Source organism: Solanum verrucosum, unplaced genomic scaffold (assembly GCF_900185275.1).
Source record: "Solanum verrucosum unplaced genomic scaffold, falcon-dt-bn FXZP01000126.1, whole genome shotgun sequence".
Classification (NCBI taxonomy): domain Eukaryota; kingdom Viridiplantae; phylum Streptophyta; class Magnoliopsida; order Solanales; family Solanaceae; genus Solanum; species Solanum verrucosum.
In genome coordinates this window covers 304,834-332,290 of record NW_026020033.1, presented here as the reverse complement: position 1 = coordinate 332,290, position 27,457 = coordinate 304,834, and the positions used below count along the sequence as shown (strand labels likewise).

Below are 27,457 nucleotides of genomic sequence, written 5' to 3'. Positions count from 1 at the left end.
ACACAAACACGAACAAGTAAAGAAAAAGTAGTACTACTAAGATCAGGACAATAACTTTTGATTTGATCAATGAAGACGCAAGTAACTCAAAGATCCAAGCTAATAACATGTCAATAGTTGCAATAGGAACTTCCCATTATACCCTCTCTTCTTTCAGCTATTATCCTTTTGCCTCTCCCTTTCGATATACGTACAATACCATTACTACGGTCGTTTCTCTCTCTCTCTCTCTATATCATCCACCGCCACACACAAACCCACTTTTTCTCCCTAAATGCAAAATTCTAATGTAGAGAGCAGCAACTCTGTGTGCAACTCCGTCGATTCCGATGCCCCGCTCTCCGTCAACAGCCCACCCGCCCCCGGCGAAGTCGACATATCTTTCATCTGAGTTCTAGGGTTTTTCATTCGGTACATCAATTGGGAACACTCTTTTCAATCGAATTCTGAAGACAAAGAAAGCATAGTTATAGAAACTTAATATCCTGAAGTATAGATAAGGTGCTCTATTTCCGGCTTTGTTTGTGATCGGAGGTAAACATACGCAAAGGAGACCCTTGTGCGGGAGAGTAGTATATCTAGGGTTTTGATAGAATCAAGGAATGGCTCCAGGTCGTAAACGTGGAGCTAAAGGAGTGAAGTCGATGAGCGAGTTGAGTCTGGGTGATCTGGTCCTTGCTAAGGTTAAAGGCTTCCCTGCTTGGCCTGCTAAGGTAAATAAAACTTCAATGCTGATCAGTTTGTCATCTCAACGTACTTTGTTATTTGTAGACCTTTTTTGCTGTAATCACAACAAAGTTCATGAACGAGTGTTCAGTTAAATGTAGTGAAGGATGCTGCTTTAATCTGAATGTTTTTAACCCTGTAAGCCCTTAATCTTTCGTTTGTCACTTGTTTTTTGTTTCTTGAGCTTATTGATAATCTCGTCAAATGGCTCTTGAACTGTGTGGAGTGAATCTTGTTGTGAAAAAAGTATCAAGTTTCTTTTAGTTGATATGTCTCGAGGGTTGAATGACTGTTGCGATATATATGACTTAGCTTTTGAGATTTTATTACGATTTCTCTTGGAAATCAGGTGTGGTTGACTTATGAATTAGGTTTCAGTCTTTCTTTGTTGCAGAGAAGACAGTAAAACTGGATATGAGTTCATATATTATGGAGATATATTGGTTTCTCTAAATAATGGATCTTGTTGGCTGTCTATTATGTTTCAGTTTATGAAGGTCTGGATGAGATCTATTTGAAACGATGAGGACAAATCAGTAGTGTATGTCTATCTTAAATTTTGCTAAGTTTAGGACCTCTTATCATGGTTATTAAATACCCGTGAATGCTTGTCGCTTTCCCCTTTGTTCGTGTTGATGTCATTTCATACGTTTCTACTGCACCTATCCGCTATCGTTCCTGAGATTTTGTTTCTACTATGAATTTTGTTAGAAAAACTCTGTCATGAACTTGCATATCTATCCCTTTTTTTTCCACGATATGTTGACTGTTAGTTTATTGGTTCCAGACCTTCTAAATGCAGTGTTTGTTTATTTATTGTGCTCATGTTACTCGTTGCTTTTTGTTCCTCCCTCAGTAAGATCTTGGGGTTGTCCTTTTTGGTAGTACAGGACATTCGGAGATTGTTTTGTCAGTTCTGGTGCTGTTGTCTCGGTGCTCGTTGTCTTGTCACTTGTCGCTTTATATTGTGGTTTTATTTATGTAATCTTCAATTTTTCCAGATTAGCAAACCAGAAGATTGGGCTCGAGCTCCTGATCCCAAAAAGTATTTTGTCCAGTTCTTTGGTACACAGGAAATGTAAGTGCTTCCTGCATCTGTTTTCCCATGCTTGTTCATGGAGATAAATAGTTTGTTGTAGGATTTTATTTTTGCTTTCACACTATAAGATCCTTTGTGATTGACTTCATTGAAAGATGGAAAAAAGGCATGCTTTGCTACCATCTTCAGGTATATAATGGTCTGCCAACATTTTTTTTGAACTCTGAAGCATCATTCCTTTTTCTCCATTAATAAAAAAAGAATGATGCTTTGTAAATTATGCGGTCTAATTCAAAATAAAAAACTGGGACATTTTTCATGCTACTGCAGATCAAGTTACTTTTGCTACCATTTTTTTAAGTTGACCTTCAAATATCACACTCGCTGAGGTATATGAAACATGGGGCGTGGTTGAATGCTTATTCAACATGTGCATACATTGTTAGAGAGGTTTTGTGTTTGTTACCTCTGAAAATGCCAAAGATTCTTCTCCTAGCAGAACTAGTGAAGTTTATTTTTGTCTTAGGGTTGCTTAGTCATTATTTCTGGATTATGATAATTCATATCATCTTTATTTCTCTTTCAGTAATCTGATTACATGTTTTTTTTCATATTTGGTAGTAGATCTGGCTGATGCTGATTTAATTTTTGATTATCCTGGGTGCTTTATGATCTTTCCATTTAGTGCATTCATTTTTAGTAACGTATTCAAGTAGCCTAAAGCAAAGTCAAATTGTGGTATTGCTGTAATAATTAAGTCTAGTTGTATCCTTTTTTGGACAGGCAACATCCCTGATTAGTAGGTTTGGATATGATGATTTTGTGTTTATATGCTTATTTAAGGAATTGTTATGTGAATTTGGCAACAAATATGACGAAGACTACAATTTGAATATCCTTGTCTGGAAAACCATATATTCTGCCTGAGTCATTCCTTTTCTGAAATTTGTTCATCATTGAAACATGTTTCCTTCCCTTTTTTTTACCCTGTCAACAGAGCATTTGTCGCCCCAGCAGATATTACGGCATTTACCATGGATGTTAAAAATAAAGTGTCAGCTCGATGTCAGGGCAAAACAGTAAAACATTTTGCCCAAGCAGTGAGGCAAATCTGTGAAGAATTTGAAGGGTTACAGCAGAAAGATTCCAGTGTTTCAGGAGATGAGGCTTATAAAACAGCTCCAGGCTGTGGAATAGCTTCTGTTGAAAGAGTGTCTGCTGCTACCGAGTTGGACCAAATGGACGGGGATAAGAAGTCTAAGAAAGAAACAGATATCAAAAGCTTTGTAGAGGGATCTGGGCTAGAGCGCTGCTCAATGATTAAAGATGACACTGCTGATATAGTTTCACATGATTCAGAGGGTAATTTGCCTCCATCAATTTCATCTTTAAAGGTGATGTCGATTCACAGTGGGATTTCTAATTCAGGAAAGGAGTTGGCTTCATTGCCTAATCCAGAAAGCACAAGTGAGGACAATAGAGATCCCGAGGAGCGTGATAAGCAATTGATCCACAAGGAGAACTTGAGAACTGCTGAGAGGAGTCATTTTCCTGATGCAGATTTTCCTCCTCCTACATCATCTAATGACGTGAAGCAGCTTGATGGTGGTCGGAAGCAGCTGACAAATGGACACAAAGCAAAGCTGGCGAAGAAGAAAGCTGGGGGTGGACATGAAATGCAAAGAATTAGTGATGTTACCAGTGATCCAACTGTTAAAAAAGCAAGTGCCAAAAAATTAGTGCCTGAGGTTAAGTCAGGTACCGATGGTAGGAAAAAGATAAAAAGAGAGGACGATAGAAAACCTGAGACAGTGGATGCTGCTCTCGGCCATATTGAGGAGAACAAATTTCAGTTGTCTAGCAAGAAATTGAAAGTTGAACCTGGACTGATGTTGCGACGCAATGAAATAGCAGATCCTTCTAAGAAGATCAAATGTGCTGATGGGGCAGTGGATGCTGTTATGGCGAGCAAAATTTATGATGAGGCTAAAGTGGTGAAATCAGAGGTTAAAAAATCAATACCACTGGGAAAAGCCGAGGATCACACTTCGCTGAAATTGCATGAAGGTGCTATTGGTTCAAATAATTGTGGTGAAGAAGATATTCTCCCACCATCAAAGCGCCATCGGCGGGCAATGGAGGCTATGTCTAGTTCCTCTCCTGTTCCTCAACTTCCTACTAAGCGGAGAGCTGTCCGTTTGTGTGTGGATAATGAAACTGAAGAGCCCAAAACTCCAATTCATGGAGGATCTATTAAGAGGGATGCTATTTCTCGCGTCCCCAATTCGGTGAAGAAGCCTGACCTATCTATTGGAACATCAAGTAATGACCAACCGAGTGTGAAAGACTCGGGCACGGTTGATGATAGCTCTATCAAGGAGCATGCACCATCTGTCAGATTACACAAAGAACTCTCTGGGCGTGTTTCTCAGAAAAATGTGGAGAAGAAGCGTATACCTACTGATACAAGTGTTTCATGTAGTCCTGGGAAATTTGGAACTCCAAAAACAACTTCTAGGGAAGGTCAAACTGATACTATATCGCCCAAAAAGTCCCCTGGGTTCACTGTCAAACCAGTCTCAGAGCCACAAAAAGGTGCTAAACTACCTGGTAAACCTCAGGGTGATCATAAAAAATGGGTAGCTGAATCTGATACTGGCAATATTATTGCTGCTGATAACTTAAATCCTCCTCGTGATCAACCTATTAATGAAAGAAGTAAGATAGTTTCTACCAATGAAAGGAAAAAAACAACCCCAAAGTCTAGTTCCTCGATGACTGAACCCGCTCATGTGCCTGGTAATCCTGTTGAAAGCATGTCTACACGGTTTGAAAGGTACATTTGATATTTGATTTTTCTTTGATACCTCTTATTGCCAGTTCCTTCTGATGTGATGTTCCACTTTTGTTGGCAAAAGCAGGCTTGAAGTTTTGAGAGATGAGAAGCTTAATGCTTTGATAGATTCCAAAGTTCTAGACCAGGATATGTCCATGAAGCATCTTATAGCAGCTGCCCAGGCTAAAAGGCGGCAAGCTCACTTGCAGAGCATTCATGGTAATACCCTTGCTGCTGTGGCCCCCTATGCTGAACCACAGGGAGGGAGCCCCCATCCAGCGCTTGGTTCTCAACCATTAAGCTCTGGCATGCTGCATCCTGAAATACAAGTTCTATTTTCTCGCTCATCTCCTTTATCTGAGATTCGGCAGTTTTCATCGATAAATCCACCTGAGCCTGAAGAAAATGAGGAGAAGAGAGTAATTTCAGGCCTGGGGGCCTCTGGGGGCTCACTCAGTGGTGGCACTGAGGCAGCTGTTGCTCGTGATGCTTTTGAAGGAATGATAGAAACATTATCACGGACCAAAGAGAGTATCGGACGTGCAACCCGTCTAGCAATTGATTGTGCAAAGTATGGCATTGCTAATGAGGTAAGCACCACTTTTCTCCCTTCCGCAACTGATATAATAACATGTTTTTCTACAGTTTTTAAGGTTTCCGTGTTTATTTGTTTTCGGCATTGATATCCACTAGGAAAATATCAACTCAGTTGGTCCTTGGTATTATGAAAAATTGGGTGACGAACTTGTTGAAATAATAGTGTTTCATTTAAAAAAAAGCACCAAGACGATGTGTAATTACAAAGCAGAAGAACAGAAGTATTTGGTAGTCCCCTTGCATTTTGTCAATCTATCACTAGGGAGTTTACAGATTCCAAAAATTGGTCAGTAGTCAGTACTAATTGCAGGAGTTAACTTAATCCATCAGAACAGGCATTTAGATGTGTGGGTTGGGGTTGATATTCCATCAAAACATCGTCAGTTCCTTTCATTCCATAAACACCAAAAAAAAAGTAACTGCAGGGTTCATCAACCAGATATTCTTGATGACCTAATCAACTTTCCAAAGGCTCCAGCTTGTGTATGTCTCTCTCATGTGCTGTAATATGACCCAGTTCAAACCAAAAAGACAGTAGAGTTTTTTTAGATAGAATAATTCCAACTTTGTCAACTGCTAATGAAAGAATGAAATCCATCCGGGTATATACCAATACCTATTACGGGTTAGAAGATGGAGATAGTAAGTAGTAAGTCTTGCGGTAAATAAATAATTCCAGGTAATGCCCCACAGTTTTTTTTTTGGGAGAGTTATTTCCTTCGTTCTCCATCTTTTTACCCGTAACACGTATTGGTATATACCCGGATTTCATTCTTTCATTATCAACAAGGACAAACTTGAAGATGCCTAAATTTTGCAACAGCTTTTATCATGACAAAAAGTTTTGTACATGTAATTTCTAAATGTCATTATGGACTACTCATAAAAAGTTCTGTGATATTGCTTATTAAAATTCTCTTTGCATGAGAAAGTATCAACCTGGTCTATCAATATTTCTTTATGCAAAGCATTTATCTGTCTGTTCTTCAACTCTTTGCGTGACATTGTGCTGATAAAAGAATCGGGAGTGCTCATGGGGTCATGATATATGATATGTAAGTTGATTCATGATATGTTCGTGTTCAACTTTTTCCATCTGCTTGCCTTCCCCTTTTTAGTTCTTTTTATTTGATGGAGTTAATGGGTGCACAGGTGGTGTGTCAAGACATGGTTGGTGTCATTGATTGAGCATTTGCTTCTGTGTGAGTGTTTAGAAGTTCTGTTTTGACATTTCTCATTAATAGGTGTGTCTGCTAAGACCAGACAATGTGTAGATTTGACGGAAAACATGAGAGTGTATGACATTTAAATGAAAGTTTTAGGAGTAAAAATAAATTCCCTAGCAATTCATCTAATGAAATGAGGTAAAAGTACTGGCATGAGGGTTAAGTGACCAAAATAGTTGAGGTGCTTAGTGGCGAGTCTGATGACCTTATGAAGGTGTAAGAGCTTATGGTCATTTTCGCATTGTCGTTGATTCATGTGGGATGCGTGTCTTCTATTAATTATTTCCTTGGACATTCTGGGCGGGTTTTTTATCTAAAAAAAAAACAGTTGGGGTGTGTTTTTGTTATTAGATATCATTCTTGTACAACTGGGAATAATTTTTCAAAATGGCTTTTTAGAGCTTGGCTTCTTCCGCGAAAATCTTCTTTCTAACCAAAGTTTCAAGAGTTGGATTATGGGTAGTGTCATGAACCAGGAGAAACAAAGCTGTTGTGACTTCCTTTCAAACCTAATAAACTATGGCTTAACTAAGACTTAACAGCAAGAATAACTGAGTTAGAGGCTGGCTTCAGAGGTAAGACAAACTTTCTTTACTTGAAAATTTTAGTTTGTTTATTTATCATAGAAATTTATGTAATATCGATCTGAATGATTCAAATAACTTACCAGTTAAAGTAAAGGACTTCTCTGCATTGGCTAAAATGGTTAATGATTGTGGTGATATCTTGTACCTGGTCTTTGTCAAATCTAAAAGATAAATGAAGGGTAGGGCTGAGCAGCAAGAAAACGACTAGTGCAACTGCTTTTGACTTGCCTGCTCAGAGACTTTTCTAGAATCTAACTTGCTACACTTCTCATATTTTAGGCCTTCTTGGAAAGCTAACAAGATTTACTCGGCAGAGCCATTCTTTTCTTCTATATATTCAAGTCAGTTTAGTCTAGACAAATGTTTTATCCGAAGTTCTTTTTTAAATAGGTTGAATTACTTACCTGAGTTTTGAATCTTGCATATCAAGTTAAATGTTGGTGTGTGAAATGTGTGCTGTTGAATGAGAAGGTAGGACTTAACATTTTAACCTGTCTAACTTATAATCATCATAGATAACTCTCTGCATATAGCAACTTTTGTGATGAGTACATTTATTGTCACCTCCTGTAGTCTCTTCTTGAGCATTCGGCCCTCTTTAATGCAGGTCGTTGAACTTCTTACCCGGAAGTTGGAAAATGAACCTAGCTTTCATCGCAGGGTGGACCTGTTTTTTTTGGTGGATTCTATAACTCAGTGCTCTCATAGTCATAAAGGTAAAAATTCTTGTGAAAGCACACTACATTTATGATTCTTAATTTTGTTTTCATCTCCTCTTACTTTCTTGTTGATTTCTTCTGTACCTACCTCCCTTCACTAAGTGACATCTCTGAGTCCATTTCTACGAATAGTTTAGCGGGAGTGCACAGGTTGACAAGATCTTCCCTGATTTTGGTCTCTTCCAAATCTTTTTCTTGTTTTTTGGGTATTTGCTATAGTATGAGGTACCAATACTTTACAATTGCCTTCTCCATAAATTCAGTTTGTGTGTCCAGGATGAATTCTGGCTAATTTAGTAGCTACATTACATTTTGTGATTGCACATTGCTTCAATATGACTCCTGCACTGGCAGCTCCTCTCCCACCTTTTCTATCTATCACTAGAAGTAGCGTGGGTGGCGTACCTCACTGAGCTATTGATTCCGAAGCTATTATCCGGTTCAACCAACACATTGTTTCTCTTTTACCAAAGTGTTTAACTTATATACAGGCATAAAAAAATATCTACAGGTTACCTTCCATAAATATGGCTTTTGTAATCATGTAAGGCATATTACCTGCTAGAATAGAAGTCCTATGTTATTAGTAGTTCGGTTTGCAATTTTTTCTGAACTAAGAAGATAGAAAACAAGGATCTAAGCCATTTGCTCAAGTATGGAGGCGGTGGGAGTCCGGTTTGTATGTAGAAATTTATTACTCCCGTTTCAAAAAATAGTTGCCTAGTTCGACTTGACACGAAGTTTAAGAAAATAAAGAAGACTTTTGAATCTTGTGGTTCTAAATTAAAGTTATGTCAAATGTACAAAATTGCCCTTTAATCTTGTGGTCTTAAACCTGCCACGTGGAAAGCTGAAAGTAAATGTTACCAAAAAAGGAAAGAGGTCATTCTTTTTGACACAAACTAAAAAGGAAAGGAGGTCATTCTTTTTGAAATGGAGGGAGTAATAACATATGGTGATTGACGAAATGGATCTTAATGTATAGCATGAAGAGATTTTCAGATCGTAAGATCATGACTAAATTATTTCACACTTTGCTCTGAGAACAAGGGACTAGGGACTGATTCCATACCGTGCTACTGCCTTGTTTTCTCCTTGTATTTTTTCATGCAAAGCTCTTGATCGGTGGATGCTTTCTGTGTTAAAATTAAATCAACTGCCTTTGTGGATCGAGTTAAAAAGTATTATTTTGTATTTTCTCAATCCTTTTACTTGCTAAAATCTGGTAAAATTGTGACATATGGTACTTGAATTAGATTTGATCTTCTGCCTTGTACATGTATTTTTGTTCAGGCATTGCAGGAGCATCATATATTCCTGCTGTTCAAGCGGCATTACCTCGTCTTTTGGGAGCTGCTGCTCCACCAGGAGTGGGTTCCAGGGAAAACCGTCGTCAATGTCTCAAGGTGATTGCGCAAACACTAGAACCAGTTGGTCATTTAAAAGCAGTCCTGCATGATGTTGATTGTATCTCCTTTATAGGTTTTGCGATTATGGCTTGAGAGGAAAATATATCCTGATTCTCTTCTTCGCCGTCATATGGATGATATTGGTACGTCGAATGATGATTCGTCTGGTGGTTTGTCCTTTAGACGACCATCTCGAGCTGAGCGTGCTATTGATGATCCTATTAGAGAGATGGAAGGCATGCTTGTTGATGAGTACGGCAGGTTAGCAACTTACTTCCATCCTTGTTCTTGTGAAATACTTTTGTCTATGAATCTTATTAGTGTTGCTATGAAACTTTCATTTCGTTTTCATGGGCGTCTGCGTTATACTGCCCCTTTGTTTTATTGTTTGTTTAGAAAAAAAGAAAGCACTGTAACTTCCTATGCTGTTATCGGTGGTGCTGTAATTCATGATCTGAATTCAGTATAATTCTTTGTGTTGATGCTGGTGTGGACTTTAATGTCGGTATTGGATGTGAATCTACAAATCACTGATGAATTTCAGACGGGATGAAGACAATTTCCTACCTCTTTGAAGTGGTCTGTCCCATGTGTAGGACTGTATACTTGTAATTCTCTTCTCCTTGGAATGGTTAGGAACTGGCTCTAAAGCTGAAAACCCATCTTATTAAATGTCAAGTCACAAAGAGATGTGAGCTAGGGGTCACTATCTTTCAGGATTGTAGACGCAACTTTGAAGAAGCATGTGCTTTGGAAGTGAGGTGCAAAGTGCATGCTTAGACTTTTGCTTTTCATTTCTTGCTTTAATGCCCAGGAACTTTATCGGCCTTTTGCATTTTCACTTGTAGAGGAATTGTCAAAAAGCTTTGAACCCACCTTTTCCCCTTATTTTTTCCATTTTTGAATGATGTGCTCTCCCGGCTAACTCATGTGGATCATATTCTTCAAACCTTTTCTGAATGGGCTTAGTTGAGTGCCGTCCTTGAGAGTACATTTGCATCAAATATTTGGATATGTTAGAATAGCACTGAACATATGTTGGTAGTTGATAAAATAATTTAACTATTTGCTCCATGTTCCTTCTTTAATTTGTTCGAGCCTTCCAATTTAATTTTTGATTCATGAAAGAGGTATATGGTTCTTGTTTTTCTTTTTTGATAAAAAGGTATCTGATTCTTGTTTCGGATCCCAATTTGAATGGTAGGAGAATGTTTGAGACAGGAATCAGTGTGCATATATTTTCCTTTGTTTTTGGAAGTGTTGAGGGGTTTTCCGAAATCTGAATCCCTGTTTTTCATCGGGGTACAAATCTCAGAGATGTATCTTTTGAACCTTCTCCTTTTTCAAGTGTTTGTTTTTGGATCTGTGCACACCAACTGTTGTGCTCTGTTTCCTGTTGGTGCAAATGCTTATCTCAGTGAGTGGCTCATATTATGAAATGTTATTGACTAGATGCATGAGTAAGACCTTATTGTTGGGTCTTAAACCAATTTAAGAACAGTGTTCAAGATTGTAACCAACTGCGGTTGACGTAGTTTCTTTTTTTGTCTTAGAATTTGTTACTGATTTGTTTTGCCACAACCTCTGCCTACCATCCCATGAGAACTGCTTTCCACATTTATAATTTTCTAATAATCTGTGGCATTTTGTTTGTGTAGCAATGTTTTGCCCTATTGCTGTCATTGAAGTCATAATATTGTTATAGCTGCTGTTTTACTTTAATCTCTGAGACTCTTGACATATTTTATTCCTACTTGTGTTTTCAGCAATGCTACATTTCAGTTGCCTGGATTTTTATCTTCTCACGTTTTTGATGAGGAGGAGGAAGAAGAAGACGTTCTTCGTAATTTGCAAAACGAAACTGCTGAGGAATTAGCAATAGAGCATACACCTGCAACAGGTGATAATGCTGAAAGATATATGGTCACTCCTAGTGACAGGCGTCATTGTATCTTGGAGGATGTGGATGGCGAGCTTGAAATGGAAGATGTTTCTGGTCACCCAAAAGATGAAAGACCTTTGTTTGCAGATGATGTGAACCAGTCTGGCTCAGATCGAACCCTGGAATCAGCTTTAGATAATATATCTGATTTGCCGCCTCTACCTATGGGATCCCCACCATTACCTCCTTGTTCTCCTCCACCCACCCCACCTTTGCCTTCCTCTCCGCCTCCATCACCGGCACCACCTCCACCTCCATTATCTCCATTGCCACCTCCACCACCACCACCACCCCCACTTCCTCCATCACAACCCCCACTACCTCCATCTCAGCCACATCCATTCCCTCCACTGCCTGCTGGACCACCTCCTCTCATGTTCCCTCAACCTTCTTTCCCACTCCAACATGAAGTAGGGACACAACACTTGCACACTCTCACTCCATCAGTACCATCTCCATCACCTGTAGTGGCATATACACAACCTCCTCTTCCAAACGAAGTTAGTAACATACCCAGTGTAAGGCTTCTTGCTGTGAGCTATTTATGTTCTCTCATTATATGACACTAAGACTAATATTCTTTTACAGGGTCATCGGCTACCACAGGTAGCTGGAAACATGCCTCATGGTCCTCGTATCAATGCTTCTAATAGGAATGAGGTATTCCCATTGCAACCACCTTCTTTTACACCAGCAGGAGTTAGTAATTTGCGGGAATCTTCTGGATATAGTTCACGGCCTTTGGAATATGCTTATAACGATGCATATATAAACCCACCAGTTTCTCAGTCCACACAGAAATTTCAACCTGGTAATGTGACTTTTGCCCCAAGGCCCATGCATCTTAACCCTCCACATCAAATCCCCTCCAATAGTTTTTCGTATCCAAGGGCCCCAGTGCAGCAACATCCACAACAAGCATATCCTACACCGTGCTCATTACCAGAGCGCCCTGATGGATCGAGGCGTTATATTGGTGATGAACAGTGGAGGGTTCAACCCAATGAGTTCAATGGTGACCACCAGCGCAGTATGTGGATTGGTGCAGGAAGATCATGCCCTGGTCCAACTATTGCTCAAGAAGGTTTGACTATTTCGCTATGCTTTTGCTGATTTACATGAGAAGCAAAGTGGCAGGAGTTTGGATATAATGAATTTCTAAAAAAATAAAATGAATTTCTGCTAGCTCTTAGTAGATCTCCAATAACTCACCCTTCGGGGTGGCCCAGTGGTTTGGGCTTGGCACTTCCATGTTGGAGGTCTCAAGTTCGAAACCCCTTGCTAGCGAAAGCAAGGGGTTTGCCTTCTGGGTCGAGCTCGTCGCACCGGGCTTGCCTAGTGCGGGTTACCTCTCCAATGTGGTTTGCAAGCTATTGCATAGGAGCGGGGGTTTTACCCTGTGCGCACCCAAAGGGTAGCGGCTGCGGGTTTCCTTTGTCATAAAAATAAAATAAAAATCTCCAATAACTCGTGAATTTTGACAGACCATATTATTCAAATTTTCAAGCCTGCATATGATGCTTATACTGGCCCTCTTTTATCTGCATTGTCAAGTGGTAACGTGCATGAAACTAGCACAAGCTCTAAATATCAACTGTTGAACTTGATCCGTGGAAACAGAAATCATTCACTTGGCTTACCAAAATCTAGCTGTTGCTCGTCACTGGTCAGGGCATAGGTTCTGCTTAGATTCATTTTTTGTCAGTGGGACATGTAATAATTGAATAAATTATTGGTGCTTGCTGATTGTTGAAGAGTTATACTATGCACCTGTGACATTTATTTGTGCGCTCTTTGTCTAGTCATGTTTTTGTACGGCATATATCTAGGTTTGTATACATCTTGCATGCGGGAATTCTCCTATATGCTCAGTAAAAATTAGTTCTTAATCAGAAAAAAGAAAAGTGATAATGTATATGGCATTCCACCGCTACTAAGGTTGGTGATGCAGCTCTTGCGCTTGTTGTAATCAGTAACAACCATAAATGTATTTGGAGAAACAGTACCATGCCAAACTTTAATCTTCGATACTTCTCAATTCCTTTTGTGGCATGACATTTGAGGGTATCTCTTTAAATGATTCATATGAAGGCGTGACACTCACTTATAGTTTTAGTAGGCACTCCCTCTTTCCTTCTTTTCTCATTCCAATTTTACTCCGTCTCTTGTGTTCGGTTATAACGTGATGGCTTCAAGTTGTGGCCGGAAAATATTTTGTTCTTTTTTCACATATGAGGGCCTACAATACATACCTACGTTCTTTACTAGGTAATATGTTGAAGTTGTGACATCTGTTAACAAAAAAGAAAATGTGGAGCAATCTTGGATTTTGAATCGTCAATCATTGTTTAGCCGTTCTTCAATAGACCACTTTGACGAGTGACTTTCATGGCAGGTTATTTCAGACCGCCTGATAGACCACCTGTGAGTAATGTTGGATTCCAGCCTTCTGGGTCAAATGCTTTCCCTACTGGTCCTCCAATTTCAGGTGATATATTGGTGAAGAATTTGTATTTGAATTTGCTTCTTGATTCTTAGTCTCAGCTTTGTGGGAGAAAGAACTGACTGACTAATGTGGTAGGTCATGGAATGCCTTGCCGACCGGACGTAACTGTCCTCAACTGGAGGCCAGCATGAGGGCCATTGACAGTTGGCTTTGATCATCGGTGAGTTACTGGTTAATCAGGATTTGTAGTTTGGAAAAGGACTTAGTTGACATATCTGCACATCCGAGCTTTGTGCATGTAGAGTGCTTGGACTCCTAAGAATGGTGTCATTTACTGCACTTGTGTCTTAAATTCTTCTTTCTTGGTGAAGTATGACCTTTATGTTTGTTCTTTTCAGTATCTAATGGTGGCTCAAGTAGGATACAGGACTGACATCTGGAAAAAAGACAGTAATTAGAGCAATTGCTGTAAAGTTGGGTGACCCTTGGCAGGATTTTGTACTATTGTAATTTTCCTGACAAATGCATTTCACAGACACATACTTAACAAAGTGTAAGCCCTGTTGACCCTTGTAATTATTCTGACTATACTGAGTTATAGAGTTTGGTGCAGATGAGAAATATTTGTATTAGCTGGTCATCTTCCTTTAATTTTGTTATTAACAAGAAATCATCTTCTTTTTTTCAACTGGTTAATCTTGTTGGATTTGGTGATGTCTTTTAGTCTCCAGGTAATGCAAGTAAAATCCTATCATATATCAGCAATGAGTTACTGACTTTATCCGTGTACAATGAGAATCCTTCATAACTTGAAGAATATGTTTACCACTGAGTATTGATATAATAATTTGCTGCCATACTTCATATATAACTGGAAATTTGGGAGGATGCATAACTGATATAGGCTAACCAAATTTTCCCTGTTTCAGATTCTCAATTTTGAGAATTTCCATGTTGGCATTCTTAACCCTTGCTCACATTTTCATTTAATCTTTCTTGTAAACGTTAGCAAGTTAATCGGAGGTTTTTGTTTTACGGTTGAAGGCACATGATGCCCATCAACTGAAATTTTTTAATTGGACATACACATGAGCATTAGGGTCACGGCTCCTGCGGTGCATAGGGCCAGCCCTTCGGGTGTCTTGATACTAACAAAGATAAGTCAACATTTTTCGCCCCCCTTTCAAAGCACCCCCTCATCTCCTGGTTAGGAACATCTATGTAGATAGGATTGGATACATAGTGCAAATAAGCAAGCAAGTTTGAATCTTCATTCATCTTTTTTGGTTTTCCTTGGAATTTCCATCCTCTTGGTCTTGATGTTGGGGAATGTTTTTGATATCAGTTTTAGAGGGTAACAAGTGAGTGACCTCTCTTTTTTGTTTTGTGATATGAATATGTTATATAGTGATCTATATCAAGGGCTATTTTATGCCTACAAATCCATCACAACACACAAATAAAAGAAGCAACTATGCTTCAATCCCAAACAAGTTGGGTTCAACTATATGAATCCTCATTTTTTCCCCATTAAGCTCAACTCATGCAATCATCAGATCAAATGAAACTGAAAAATAAGTTAATATCTATGTAATAATAATACTAATTTATATTAGAAGTTCTCTATATTTTAATTGTCGTGCAAGGAAAAAAAAGGAAGGTAAAAGAAACAGCGGAGCTGAAATGTTAACAGGCACCGTTATTGAAATAAGGTCATGCTACTTAATGCATTTCTTACCCCTCAGTCTCATCCTAGGCTGCCTCCTTCTTAGTTTAGTCTTAACTCGAACAGTTGTCCCAATTGCATAAATAGCACTTCTTTTAGCTTGAAGTGAGTGCAAGTTAGAAATATCTATTAGTTCAACTTTAATGTGATATCTTTTGACCAACTTTTTGATTTTTCTCAATTTCAAATTATTGTATTAAACTTGTATCTTCAAAAAAATAAAACAAGTATCTACATGACTCGGTATGATAATTCAATCGAACATAAGGACAACCGATGACCCTTTTTTCCCTTTTGTTTATAGAGTTAATGTTCTGCCCCCTTAATTTGCATCAATCATTGATTCCTTGGATAAATTAATATTGAATAGGATTCCTTAGAGCTAAAATATTTGATTGGACTTTGCAATCCGTTGAAGAAAATCTGCAGATGACATTATTTTTGCAGTGAGCTGTAAGACAATAAAAATGGTGTATTTTTGATGTAGTCAATGAGTAGAAGTTTTTCTCTTCACACGATGTTCCTTCCGTGGGCACAAAATGCTGTATGACATCTTTGAGGTCTTTAATTTCATCTTAGCCAACAACTGATATAAGACTGCTTTACTATTTGTTTGGTAAAGAAATTTTATAATTTGTAATTTCATCTGAAGTTGATTTAGATAATTTAGCCTAATAAATAACACATACCAAAGTTTTGGGACAAAAAGTGGAACATGTGTAGTTAGTTTTCGTCACATATCAGATTAGGTGGTGATAAGTTACTGTAATCTGATTCTCACCATTACCATAATCTGATTCTCAGAAGCTGCTGCTACCACCATACTGAGTATTAAAATTGATTTAGAAAATATAGCCTTATAAATAACTTACCAAAGTTTTGGGACAAAACTGGAACATGTGTAATTAGTTCTTGTAACATATCAGATTACGGTGATGAAAAGTCACTGTAATCTGGTAATTACCATCACTATAATCTGATTCTCAGAAGCTGCTGCTACCACCGTACTGAGCAACTAAATTGAACCTTCTGAATGGTTGGTGTATTATCTGAATAATTCACTGTAATCTGATTCTCAGAAGCTGCTGTTACGGCCATTGTAAGTATTAAAATAAACTGTTCAGAGTTTAGTTCTTACAAACATAATCTTTGAAGAATCTGAACCTATCTGTTTGTCGGTGCTTCAACATTTTATTTCTTACATTTATTGGGACCTGCTCCTCCATTTGGCACACTCTCTTGAACATGTTTTCTTTGACATTCAAATATACTTAATATTGGTTGGACTTGTTCTTAAACCTGCTGGATGTGACAGAAATTGTGGAGTTCTAACTGTTCTTAATTTTAATGCATAGTTGATAGACTGCCAAAAATGAAAGGCTTCACTTCTACCTATTGTGAAGTACAAATCTGGTAGCACTGTTAAAATTTAGAGCTCTGGGCGAACGAATGGGAATAAATCATGTAATCTTGTGAACTTTGAAGCTAAGAAAAGTCATTTCTAGTCCAATTAAATTACTGTTATTTATAGGTGCAGTCTGGTTAAGTTACTGTTATTCACATAGAAAATTTACTGTTATTTATGGGTGCAGTCTGGTTAAGTTACTGTTATTCACATAGAAAATGATGCATAAAAATTGTTCTTGTTGAAAAACTTTTCGTACTTCCATAGATTCATGCACAAGTAGATAACAGTTCTTATTTGGTTTAGCATTATTTTGTTGCTAGTGCCCACCTATGCTGACAATTGCATAATCCTTCCATGAGAAGCATTTCTGTATCTGGAAATCCTGCAAATTTTGATGGTTTACAGACATTATATGCCTTCATAGCTCGGGATCATTATCATATATTGTTCCACTCATGGTTGGTTACCTGGGAGATTTCTTCTATCACATATTGTGGAAAGTACAAAAGCAAGGAAGGTTTACCAGAATAGTGTAATATGGCATCCTAGATTATTGTAGTTTGACATCTCGTGGTTATTATGGAAAACCAGCAAATATGATTAGGAGTATCTATTAGTGGCTGGTTTTACAAGAGTGTCTTAGTTGATTGCCAAATTATGCACAACATCAAACCTCTGGAATACACTCCCCTCTCCCCAAAAAAAAAACCCACCCAAAAACAAAGATGATAAATATGAACTCTCTGACAGGTGACTTTCACTCCATGTAATTATCTGTTGTAGGGCTGGTTCAGTGTATGTTTGCCATACATAAAAACAATCTGCTTACTTGTCAAAAAGAAACTCTGAAGTCTATGAATAAACTTATCGAAGAGAGGACAAGTCCAGAAAGGAAGGTCTGGGCAAGAGCAGAGAGGATTCAGGACAATAGGGGTAATAGTCAAGTGAAACTGTTTACTTGGTCTTTATCAGGAAAGAAGAATATACCCGACTGATATTTTCGAATCTCACTTGGATGTCACTAACTTTGTTTTATGAGGAGAATTATTATCATACCAACGCACCTCAAATCCAAACTCTAGGGACTCCCCATGGAATAATATCTGGATTCCCAAAATAACTTAAATGTGGGTATTGTTTATTACCAGCTTACCACCATCTAAATGCTGCATTAGTTGTGCAGGGATATTTCTTATATGCCAACCGAATTTTGCATTAGTTATGTGGAGGTTCTTCTTAATCCAACCAACCAAAAATTGTCTTATTCTATGCCAAGATTAATTTCCCTAAGGCCTGATCCTTTCATCCAAACAACCTCTTAAGTGAATTAACAACATTTTGGTTTGGGAATTCTGAAAGAGATGTGCTTTTTAACATTTTTTATATATGTGTAAATGAAGGAAGATGTGCGAGAAGCTAGATGAAATGTACCATTTAACATTCAGTTGGCGAAAGAGCTTGTTAAGCTGTTTCTCTAATATATGCATGTGCTCTGTGGAAAAGTTAAATTAGTGCTACTAAGGAAGCATGCCAGCAATGCTCTTGTGTAGGCAGATGCAGCATAGCTAGCGCCTAGCGGAAGCACATAAAAATTCTAATATGTTGCTTCAGCGTGCATTTTTGTAGTGTGTGTTTATTTTCATAGGTAAGATTTGGCATAGAAGTATGTACCATTGTTTGTAGAGGGGTGTAGTGCATGAACCAATTATTGTTTAAGCAACAAACTGCAGGATCTTGTCTATAAAGACCTAATTAGGTGTTTTAGTAGGCATCATAAGCTGTTTTTTTGTATCTATAGGTGCCTCAAGCTTTTGTGCCACTCTTGTCTAAAGTTATGCGTACATGGGTTTATTAGGGCATGGGACACAGTTTGCGTTGGTAGGAAATGATAAACTTCTTGACTTGTTGCAGAAGAAAATCAGGTGCAGAGATGTTTTTTTCTTTTTGAACATTAAGTGCAGAGATGGTATGTTGGCATAATTACTCAACTTAAAAAATAATCTGTCTTAGAATGTATGGAATAATGGCCTCCAAGGCCTAGCTCGAGTGGCAAAAGGTGGATGATTTGTGGCTTAGGTCGCAGGTTCAAGCCCCACACCATGCCAAGTGAAGCCCGGTATTCAGGTGGAGAAGGGTAGAGGGGCGGACCCATTATCCACCGAATTTAGAAGGCTGTTATTGGTCCAAAGGACGGGTCACAGACGGATTTCTCGGTTATAAAAAAAAAGAATGTATGGAATAATGGGTTGGTCTAGTCATCACAGACTGAATTTTGTCTGTTAGAATTTCTTCTTGCTGTATTTTTTTCAGCAGCCTAATACTTTCTGTAGAGAAGATTCTTGAAATATTTTTCATGCGGAGTTTGAATTTGCTCTGACATGAACTTCATACTTGTATGATTCATTATGTGAGATAGGCCCAATCATCCACCTACTTTTACTTTTGCACGTTGGAAATTTGTTAGTATTGCATGGTAAAGAATATATATTAGAACTAATGTCATGATATAGGGTGTTTCGAATTATCTCTGTAAGATTTTTGCTTGTGATTTGTAACATAAAAAAGTCTATCTCAGTGTGTATGTCCATGTCGTGTTGTATATTGGATAACGTCTGATGTGTTACAAAATGATTATTACAGTGTTTAGAGGGTTTTCATGCTTTCAGGTTGAGAACCCAAGTTCTATATAATGTTAGATTGCAACTTATATTGAAATCGTCCAATGCCTGCAGATAGTATGTATGATCACACTGTAGCTTGAGATTCATGGTAGTTAGCTTTGAGCCCTGTCTAGTAATTATTTTTTGAACTGCTATTCAATAGTCTCATGGATGGGAGGTGTTATGTTTACAAATTGTAGATTGCTTATTTTGGAAATTGCTTCTATCTTCTCCATCTCCATATTCTCCTTTCTTCTCCTTTGCTGTGAAAATTATTGATGGGTTTGAGTTTCAGTTTACTGATCTTTCTTGGCTACAGAATCTCTTCATAAACCTTGTTTATCACCCAAATTTCAAGGCATTGCATTATATAAGCCTTTTATATTGGAATATGTTTATTTATAATTTCTTGGAGCGGAAGTGTTCAACATAAGTCATGGGTTCTACTTTCGTAGAATTGTGTTTCAGCAAGCCTAGCGTGCTGTATAACTACCGCGAACAAGAGCCAAATCGAAGACATTCCTTTCATTCTGTTATATCCCTCTTCTTAGTTGCTCCTCTTTCTGTGGATCATGGTCATAGAACATCTTGTTATGAGTTGCAACTGTTCAAGAATTCTTTCTTGTGGGCCCATGTCTCCCTGACGATGCGCTCATCTAATATAAAATCAATGAGTAGACCTCCCCTCCCCTTCTCCTTCTCCATACCATAGCCGGAACTGTGTTACTGTGTCCAGCTTAAAGAACATTATATTTTTGCAAGTAAACTAATATAATGGTCATAGACCATCTTGTTATGAGTTGTTGACTGTTCAAGAATTCTTTCTTGTGTGTAGTGCATAGGCCCATGTGCTTATCTAATATAAAATCAATGAGTAGACCTCACCTTCCCTTCTCGTTCCCCATACCGTAGCCGGAACTGTGTTACCGTGCTCAGCTTAAAGAACATTATATTTTTGCAAGTAAACTTGTCCTTGTACCTGTTATAGTTTAACCGATAAAGTTGACTGGCTCCCAGGGCTGTACTTTGCTAGTTGCTTTGGAAGTTCTCAAAGAGGCAACTGCAACTTAATAATAGACTAATTGCAGCACAACTTTAATGAAAGGAATGCTATTAGAGTAACTAGTTATTGCGCTTTATTTGTTCTTTGTACAAGTGACTTGAGCATGCTCCCTTGGGGAGTTCTAAGCTTCAATTGTTTTCCTGACTTTTCTGATTCTTGTTCCTAATTTTCGCTTTTCCCCCCTCTGGGCATTTTGCAACAACAGGAATATGTCTTATTGTGTTTACAAGATAGAGGCCATCTGATTTGAGAGTGATTTTGTTAGCAAATGTCAATTGTTTCAGGTATTACGGAAGATAGCTAGTCAGCATGCAACATTGTAGCCCTTTATTGGTCAGCAGTACAATAATATCTAATTGATCCTGGCAGATTGTTCTGCTGCAAAATTCTGAGGTAATTGTGTAGTCAGATCCCTGAACTGTAGCAGTACGCCACTGCTTCCTTTTTTGTCCGTTCACCACAAAATGGTGGTCCTTTTTTGTGAAAGAACATTTGCAGTTCATATGTTTTTTTTTTCTTTAAAAGCAAAGAGTTATGTAAAATTTTCATGTATATCTGTCGTTGGATGGAGTTACAATTTTGGGAAAAAAGGTAGTTGTGTAAATAATTTGAAATATTATATGAGTAAGTAGGATATCTACAATATTCATCCATTCCATCCTCAAATCTTGGCACTATGCTGTTGATTGGCCAATTGGCATCGTGCAATCTGCTTTAATAAAGTTTTTTTTTTTTTTCATGGGGATTTTTCAGCAGTGATTTTGTGTAGTGGATGCTTATCTTACACACATCTGAGCTTTTCATTAACTGTCGCTGTTTATGGACGACCGTGATGTTGTATCTGAATGTTTGCATCAAAGTTTTCTTGATATTATAATCATCTGTTTTAGGATGTTATTCATTGAGACAGTGGTAACTTTTGGGTTATTTGTTGAATTTGGAGTGCTCCGACTCATTCTCAGTGCTGTTGAGGTGCCTAAACATTTAATCATAATCTGACAGTCTGATGATCTGTGCTTATCTTGAAAGAACATGAAACATGGATTTAACTATTAAAGATCATGAATTCTGATGAAGATGAAGGACCCCAAGAGAGTTGAGAAAGGAGAGAAGTTAAGGTTGGTGTGGATGGTGGGAAAGCAAATTGGAGAGTATTTCATCTGTCTTGACCTACTTAAAAAACGAAAAGATTTGTTGGGCTAGAAAATTTACTGTTTCGTGGTGGTTGTTGAAGATTAGCTTCTTGAAAGCTTTACCAGAGGTTTCCTGGAAAGTAATCTTTCGGTGCTGAGCAAGGGCAGAAAAAAGAAAAATGAAATTGTAGGAAATTGTTTTGCTGCATGTGTTTTCAATTTTGTGATAACATGTGAAGTGGAAGAACATTGTAGCTGAGGTGAACAATATTCAATGCTTGGACCCAGATTAACAGAAAACAGTGTGCTCTGGAGTAAACATCAAATGTCGGTGCTTCTATAAGTGGTATGGACGTTTTCTACTTATGTTCAAGTTGAAGCAAATAAATTATGGGTATTTTATCTAACAATGATTATGATTTGAATCTGTTGCCATGATATTTTTGTGAAGGCATTTTTAGTTTAAGTAATGTTTTAGAGTTTTCCTATTCTCTGCATATTACTAAAAAAGAGACGGAAGGACAGGACCAATATGTATTTATACCTATCAACTCACAGACGCTTTTTCCAATAATTGTACTGTTACTCACAGGCATATCCGATTAATAGGATGACATTATAATATTTGGGTGAAGTTGAAAAGTAAAGCATATTTCAAGGTGAAGTGTTCAAAGGAGTTTAATTTTATTTGTGTTTGGACTTGAATCTCAATTGAAAAATAAATAAATATCTGGACATGAATTTCGATGGAAGAATGTCATCTTGAAATTCGTCCAATTTTAAAAATCGTAGATATGAGGTGCATCCTTTTAGAGGCGACAATCACCATAAAGGTCCTGTTTTGTATTTTAATTTAAGTTAGATTCTCATTTTAGCATATTCGAGTTGTCTTACTCCGAACCACCAACTTTTCTAGTTTTAATGCATAAGCATCTGCTATTGATTAACTTGGAAAGTGGGTACTCGGATAAATGGAAGCTAAGCTTTGAACTTTTAAATTCAAATTCATTGCAAACAGGGTGAAAAGAAAAAAAAAAAATGAGTTAAAAGAATTTGTGTTGTCAACATGAAAGCATAAGTTCTAATGGGATTCCCCTCTTTGTTTGTTTGATTCGAAGGGGAAGGGCCCCTAATATTTTTTTCGTTGTAAGCAAGTGTTGATTGATGCTAAATACTACGTCGTCCGTAGTTGTCATGTTTTTTTTTTTCCACAGGTCAGTAAGAAAAGAAAGTGGAAAGCAACCCTAATTTCAAGAAACACACTCTTGAGTAGACTGTAGAGTGATGGGAGTGAGTTCATTTTGTGTTTTGTATTCGTTTTTCACTGGGTATGCCATTGTTGTAGTAGTTTCTTGTTCAATTTATTAAATGTTGTAGTTTATTGTTCATTATATTAAATTATTTTTATTAATGATATTTTGGATATTTGAATTTAACTGACTGTTCCAATTATTTTGTGAAATGATAACTTAGTAATAACGGGACAATCAGAACAAAAGTTCTCTTAATTTATTAAGAAGTGGATAATTAAAGTCTTCTCTTTTTTTTTTTTTTTAATTTAAAAAAAAGATAATTAACGCGTAAGAAGGGGATGGAAGGAGTATTACAAATCTGAAATGTTGGTGGTAATTGGAATAAGAAGTTTGCGGAGTCGAATAATATTGCCGACGTAAAGATAATGAGACGGACTAATGGAATTTTGTGAACCTTTTAGCCATACTAGTATATGTACTATGCATGCGTGGATAATATTAAAATATTATTTTTAAGTGTTTTGAAATGTGATATCTTATTTGAACATGCTAAATAGTATTAATCTTAGAAAAAAGTTCAATTATCATATTGCTTCTTAGTGAAATATGTACCCGCACCTCTATTAGTTTCAATAACTAAATCTCTATGGATATGAATATAGATAACAAATTATGTATTTATCAAATAATGTTTCATATTTTGTATTATTTACATTGTTCACTATTCAAAATTATTAGATTGTTAATATTGATTTTTATTAGTTTATCACTTGGATGAATATAATTTATCAGGTGCTCTTCTTATCTTATTAATTAATATAACACAAATCTATTTATTTTGTTTACTCTTTGAATATTTTAATTTTTAGATTTTTATTCTATTGTTCACGCCTTTTCCATTTAAATCTTATGGATGGTAATATGTGTAATATTTAATTTTTTAATTATGTTTTCAAAAAAATTAGTTTGAGATATACTCCCCCCCCTCCCCCCTCTCCAATTTCATTTCAATTTACATAGAATGCTGAGTTTAAGTTTGAGTTGCTTAAATTTGTATACTTTAATATTCATTTAATTTGTTATTTAAAAAGATTTCAGTTACATGGTATACAAAATTTAAAATTTTACTTGTTATAATTAAAAAATATTTTTTCATCTAAAAAATAGTCGTGCTTTACATTTTTTTTTAAATTATAATTTATAACTTGTTTCATAGTTTTGTCTTGATTTATAACTAGGTAATTATCTGTGCGAATTAGGATTGAACTATTTTATTAAGATCACATATGATTATTCGGTAATATTCGTATTTTTGATACATACACTACATTGTCAAGAATATTTTATCTTAAGGCAAAACGTTTCTTTGAAATCTTAAAGTGCTATATTTTTTTTAATTTTCGTTTTTGTTGCACAAAAATTATGCGTCAGAGAAATTTTAAGTATAAGAAAATCTCCATGAAAATAGTTGGTCAGAAGTAACGAAATTTTCTAAATTCCAGGAACTTCTAAAGAACAACATAAGACGTTAAAGAAGAGACCAAAAAGCCTTGAACAACAACACTCCCAAGTAAAGTAGAACATCAAGTCCATACAAGACAATAATTAACTAAATTCAAATGGAGAACCTTTGGCTCCTTTCTTATGAACCTCTATCAACCTCTTTTTTATTATAGTATGCTATATCATGCATATGTCAAAAATGACCCTAAAATTGTTAATATCATAAAGGTTTTTCCTCATTGTCTCAGAATAGTCATTACTATTGCTTGTTTCATATCACCAACCCCAACTTATGAAATTGAACCATAGTTATTGTTATGGTTATAGTACGCAGTTACAAAGAATTTAATGCAATGATCAATCAAGTAGTAGGTGACATCTGAATGGAACTGTTTACAACTGGATATTCTAAATCAAAATTTTGATTCATAACATATTAAAATCTCACAACATAATTTTGTGAGCACTTGCACTCACAAATATCCACAAATAATAATAAAGACGACCTTACTTTTCTAACAATCAAGAAGAAAAAGTCATGTTTAACTTATTTTTCAAAAAGATAGTGTGCCGTGGCTGTATCGAAGTTTATAGTTCACAAATTTAATTGAAAGAAGCCAAAAGAAAGAGTTATCATTAGAACAAAAATGATCTTTAACGATAATTAATAGCTTAATTGTCGCTAAATATATATTTTCAGGGCAATTAGTACTCTCTATAAATGTCTCTAAAGTTTATGTATAGCGACATTGAATCTAATGACAATTAATTAATGTTGGTAAAGACTCTAGCACTCTTTGTTAATGTGCATTTTATTGCCGATAGTTTTTTTTGGTTATAGTGTATTTTGGGCATATGTTAGTTTCAAGAAAACTTAATCTCTTATTATGCCCAAAAAGAAGAGAGGAAGAAAGATGACAAATAAGTCAACTTGCAATAAAAGAAGTGGACTAATTATTTCTATATTAATATTCTAGGAAAAGTGAAACAACATACAAAATGTTTGTACCAAAGAAAAAACAATCAAACTAATATACTAACTGTGGCACAAGGGAGCAATATGTTTGGTTCTTTTAACAAACTTCACCATAGGTTCCATTTTAGTTATCACATATTTGTTATTGTGTGCTATTAAATATAACACTATCCACAAGCAATTTTCCCAAAAAGTATATGAGGAAGCCTGTAGAAAGGGGCAAAAGAGAAGATCAATTTTCAATCATCCTTATTGGGATTTTTAGCAGAGTTAAAAAAAAAGTCACCAAAATAGCAAAAAAAATTGCAATAGTTACATGAATCACTATGACTTACAGTAAAATATTAAGCTTCCTGAAATAGGAGGAAAAAATCTTTGAGGAATGAAACAGAATTCATAAGAAGCTTAATTAATGTATTTGAATTCGATTCCTTTATTGCGGAAAAAAACCTACAAATAATAGTAGCAGAAATAGAAGTTTTGTTATGAATTCAACCATTCCAATAGCTTTATGAGTTGTGGACTGATAGACAAAAGTAGTAATATTGCATTGTAATTGAAATCAATTTTCTTTGTTTGTTCTTTTTTCTTTTGGTGCCTTAGAATTAAGTGTTGGGTTTAAAAAGAGTGAATGAAAAATCGAGAGTTATGACTTTATTGAAAAGTTTTTGAAGAGTTCAGACTTTTCTAAACAATTGTGACTTTTATGAAAAGTTGTGACTTTTCCATAAAGTTATGACTTTTAAGAAGGGTTAATTAAGAATCCTGATCTGTGAGGGCGCCACATAGACTGTTCTAAGATTCTCTTTATATATATATATATATATATATATATATATATATATATATAATATTAGTGTATTATTCAATAATTAGTATGCTTACATTACTATGTAGGGGTGAACATAAATACCGGAAAATCGAAAAATTAAATTGAACCGAACTAATTCGGTTCTTCAGTTTTGGTTCTTGGGTTTTTCGATTTGGTGTCGGTGTTATTTTTTCAAAAGTTTGATTCTTCGGTTCGATGTTCGGTATAAGGGTCTCAGAACTTCGGTGCACCGAAGAACCGAACTTTTATTAAAAAAATAATATATATATATATATATATATATATATATATATATATATATATATATATATGGGCATTCTCTTCACTAAAAATAAAGAGTCAACTAACACTTAAATCATTCATGAACAAATCAAAATAGCAAGAAATGTACAATTCAATAGTTAACTTCAAATATTAATTCCCAAGAGGACCAAAACATATTTTTATCAATGTACTTTATGTAAAAGAATCCGTCTTCGTCCTTGTTTTTCTCGGAAAGTAGTTGGATGCACAATGTTCTAGACAAAGATAAATATAGTATTTTAGTTAGATCAATAAGTGTTGCATGATGAGACACAATATTCCTTAACATACTTTTAAATTTTTTCGTATCTTATACTTTGATTTTATCCTCATTTTATTTTTCATTCACACCGAAAAACCGATTTAAAAATATCAAACTAAACCGAATCGAACCAAATTAGTTTGGTTTGATATACGGTGCACAATTTTCTAAAACTGAAAACCGATGAATCGAATCAAAGTTTGATAAAACCGAACCGAAGAACCGAACGCCCACCCGTGTGACTTTTAATAGCTTGTCATTTTAGCTATTTATTTTTACATAACATAAGTATTTTTATTATTCCTAAAATTTATTTTTGAACTTTTATTTCATTGACCATAATTTTTTCATAGTTTATATTTATCTACCATATTTTATCCTAAATTATAATTTTGTATTGCTACACAATATAATAGAGATATTGATTGACTATTTATTTTCTTACATTTTTGTAATGAATTTGTATAACATGAAATTATAATTGATAGATGTTGTTATGCATAATAGAAATGATTATATATATATATATATATTAGAAGAAGATCTCAATATAATCTAATATGTTAGAAGTGATTATGATTTAAAATTTAAGTTAAATACTTTAAGCTATATCGAATATACATTCTTACTCATATTCAATTTTTTTTTTTATTCATATTCAATTTTAAAATTTATTGTTCTTTGATTAGAATTCTAAAAAACTATTTAATCTGTCCCAAGAATTAAAAAGAATTTATAATTCACAAAAAATTATGGAATACGAATTTTAAAGGAAAAAATAAAATTTAAAATTATTCTATGAAAAAAATAT

At 35.9% G+C, this 27,457-nt stretch overlaps 1 protein-coding gene across 6 annotated transcripts; it reads left to right on the top strand.

Moving 5' to 3' along the window:
* Positions 1–227: 227 nt before the first annotated feature.
* On the top strand, positions 228–21,822 carry LOC125821615 (ENHANCER OF AG-4 protein 2). 6 transcript variants are annotated; one of them, XM_049501030.1, is made up of 14 exons: positions 228–713; positions 1,728–1,804; positions 2,763–4,601; positions 4,684–5,191; positions 7,619–7,727; positions 9,024–9,136; positions 9,213–9,400; positions 10,906–11,599; positions 11,670–12,165; positions 13,477–13,569; positions 13,663–13,747; positions 13,926–14,080; positions 20,669–20,777; positions 21,757–21,822. In XM_049501030.1, the coding sequence occupies exons 1-11, from the start codon at positions 603–605 to the stop codon at positions 13,716–13,718; spliced, it is 4,284 nt and encodes a 1,427-aa protein (XP_049356987.1). In that variant the 5' UTR covers positions 228–602; the 3' UTR covers positions 13,719–13,747; positions 13,926–14,080; positions 20,669–20,777; positions 21,757–21,822. The 6 variants fall into 6 exon arrangements, with proteins under 6 accessions (XP_049356987.1, XP_049356988.1, XP_049356989.1 ...); XM_049501031.1 differs by lacking the exon at positions 21,757–21,822 and adding an exon at positions 21,275–21,293; XM_049501032.1 differs by lacking the exon at positions 21,757–21,822 and having other exon boundaries at positions 4,687–5,191; positions 20,669–21,037.
* Positions 21,823–27,457: the final 5,635 nt, after the last annotated feature.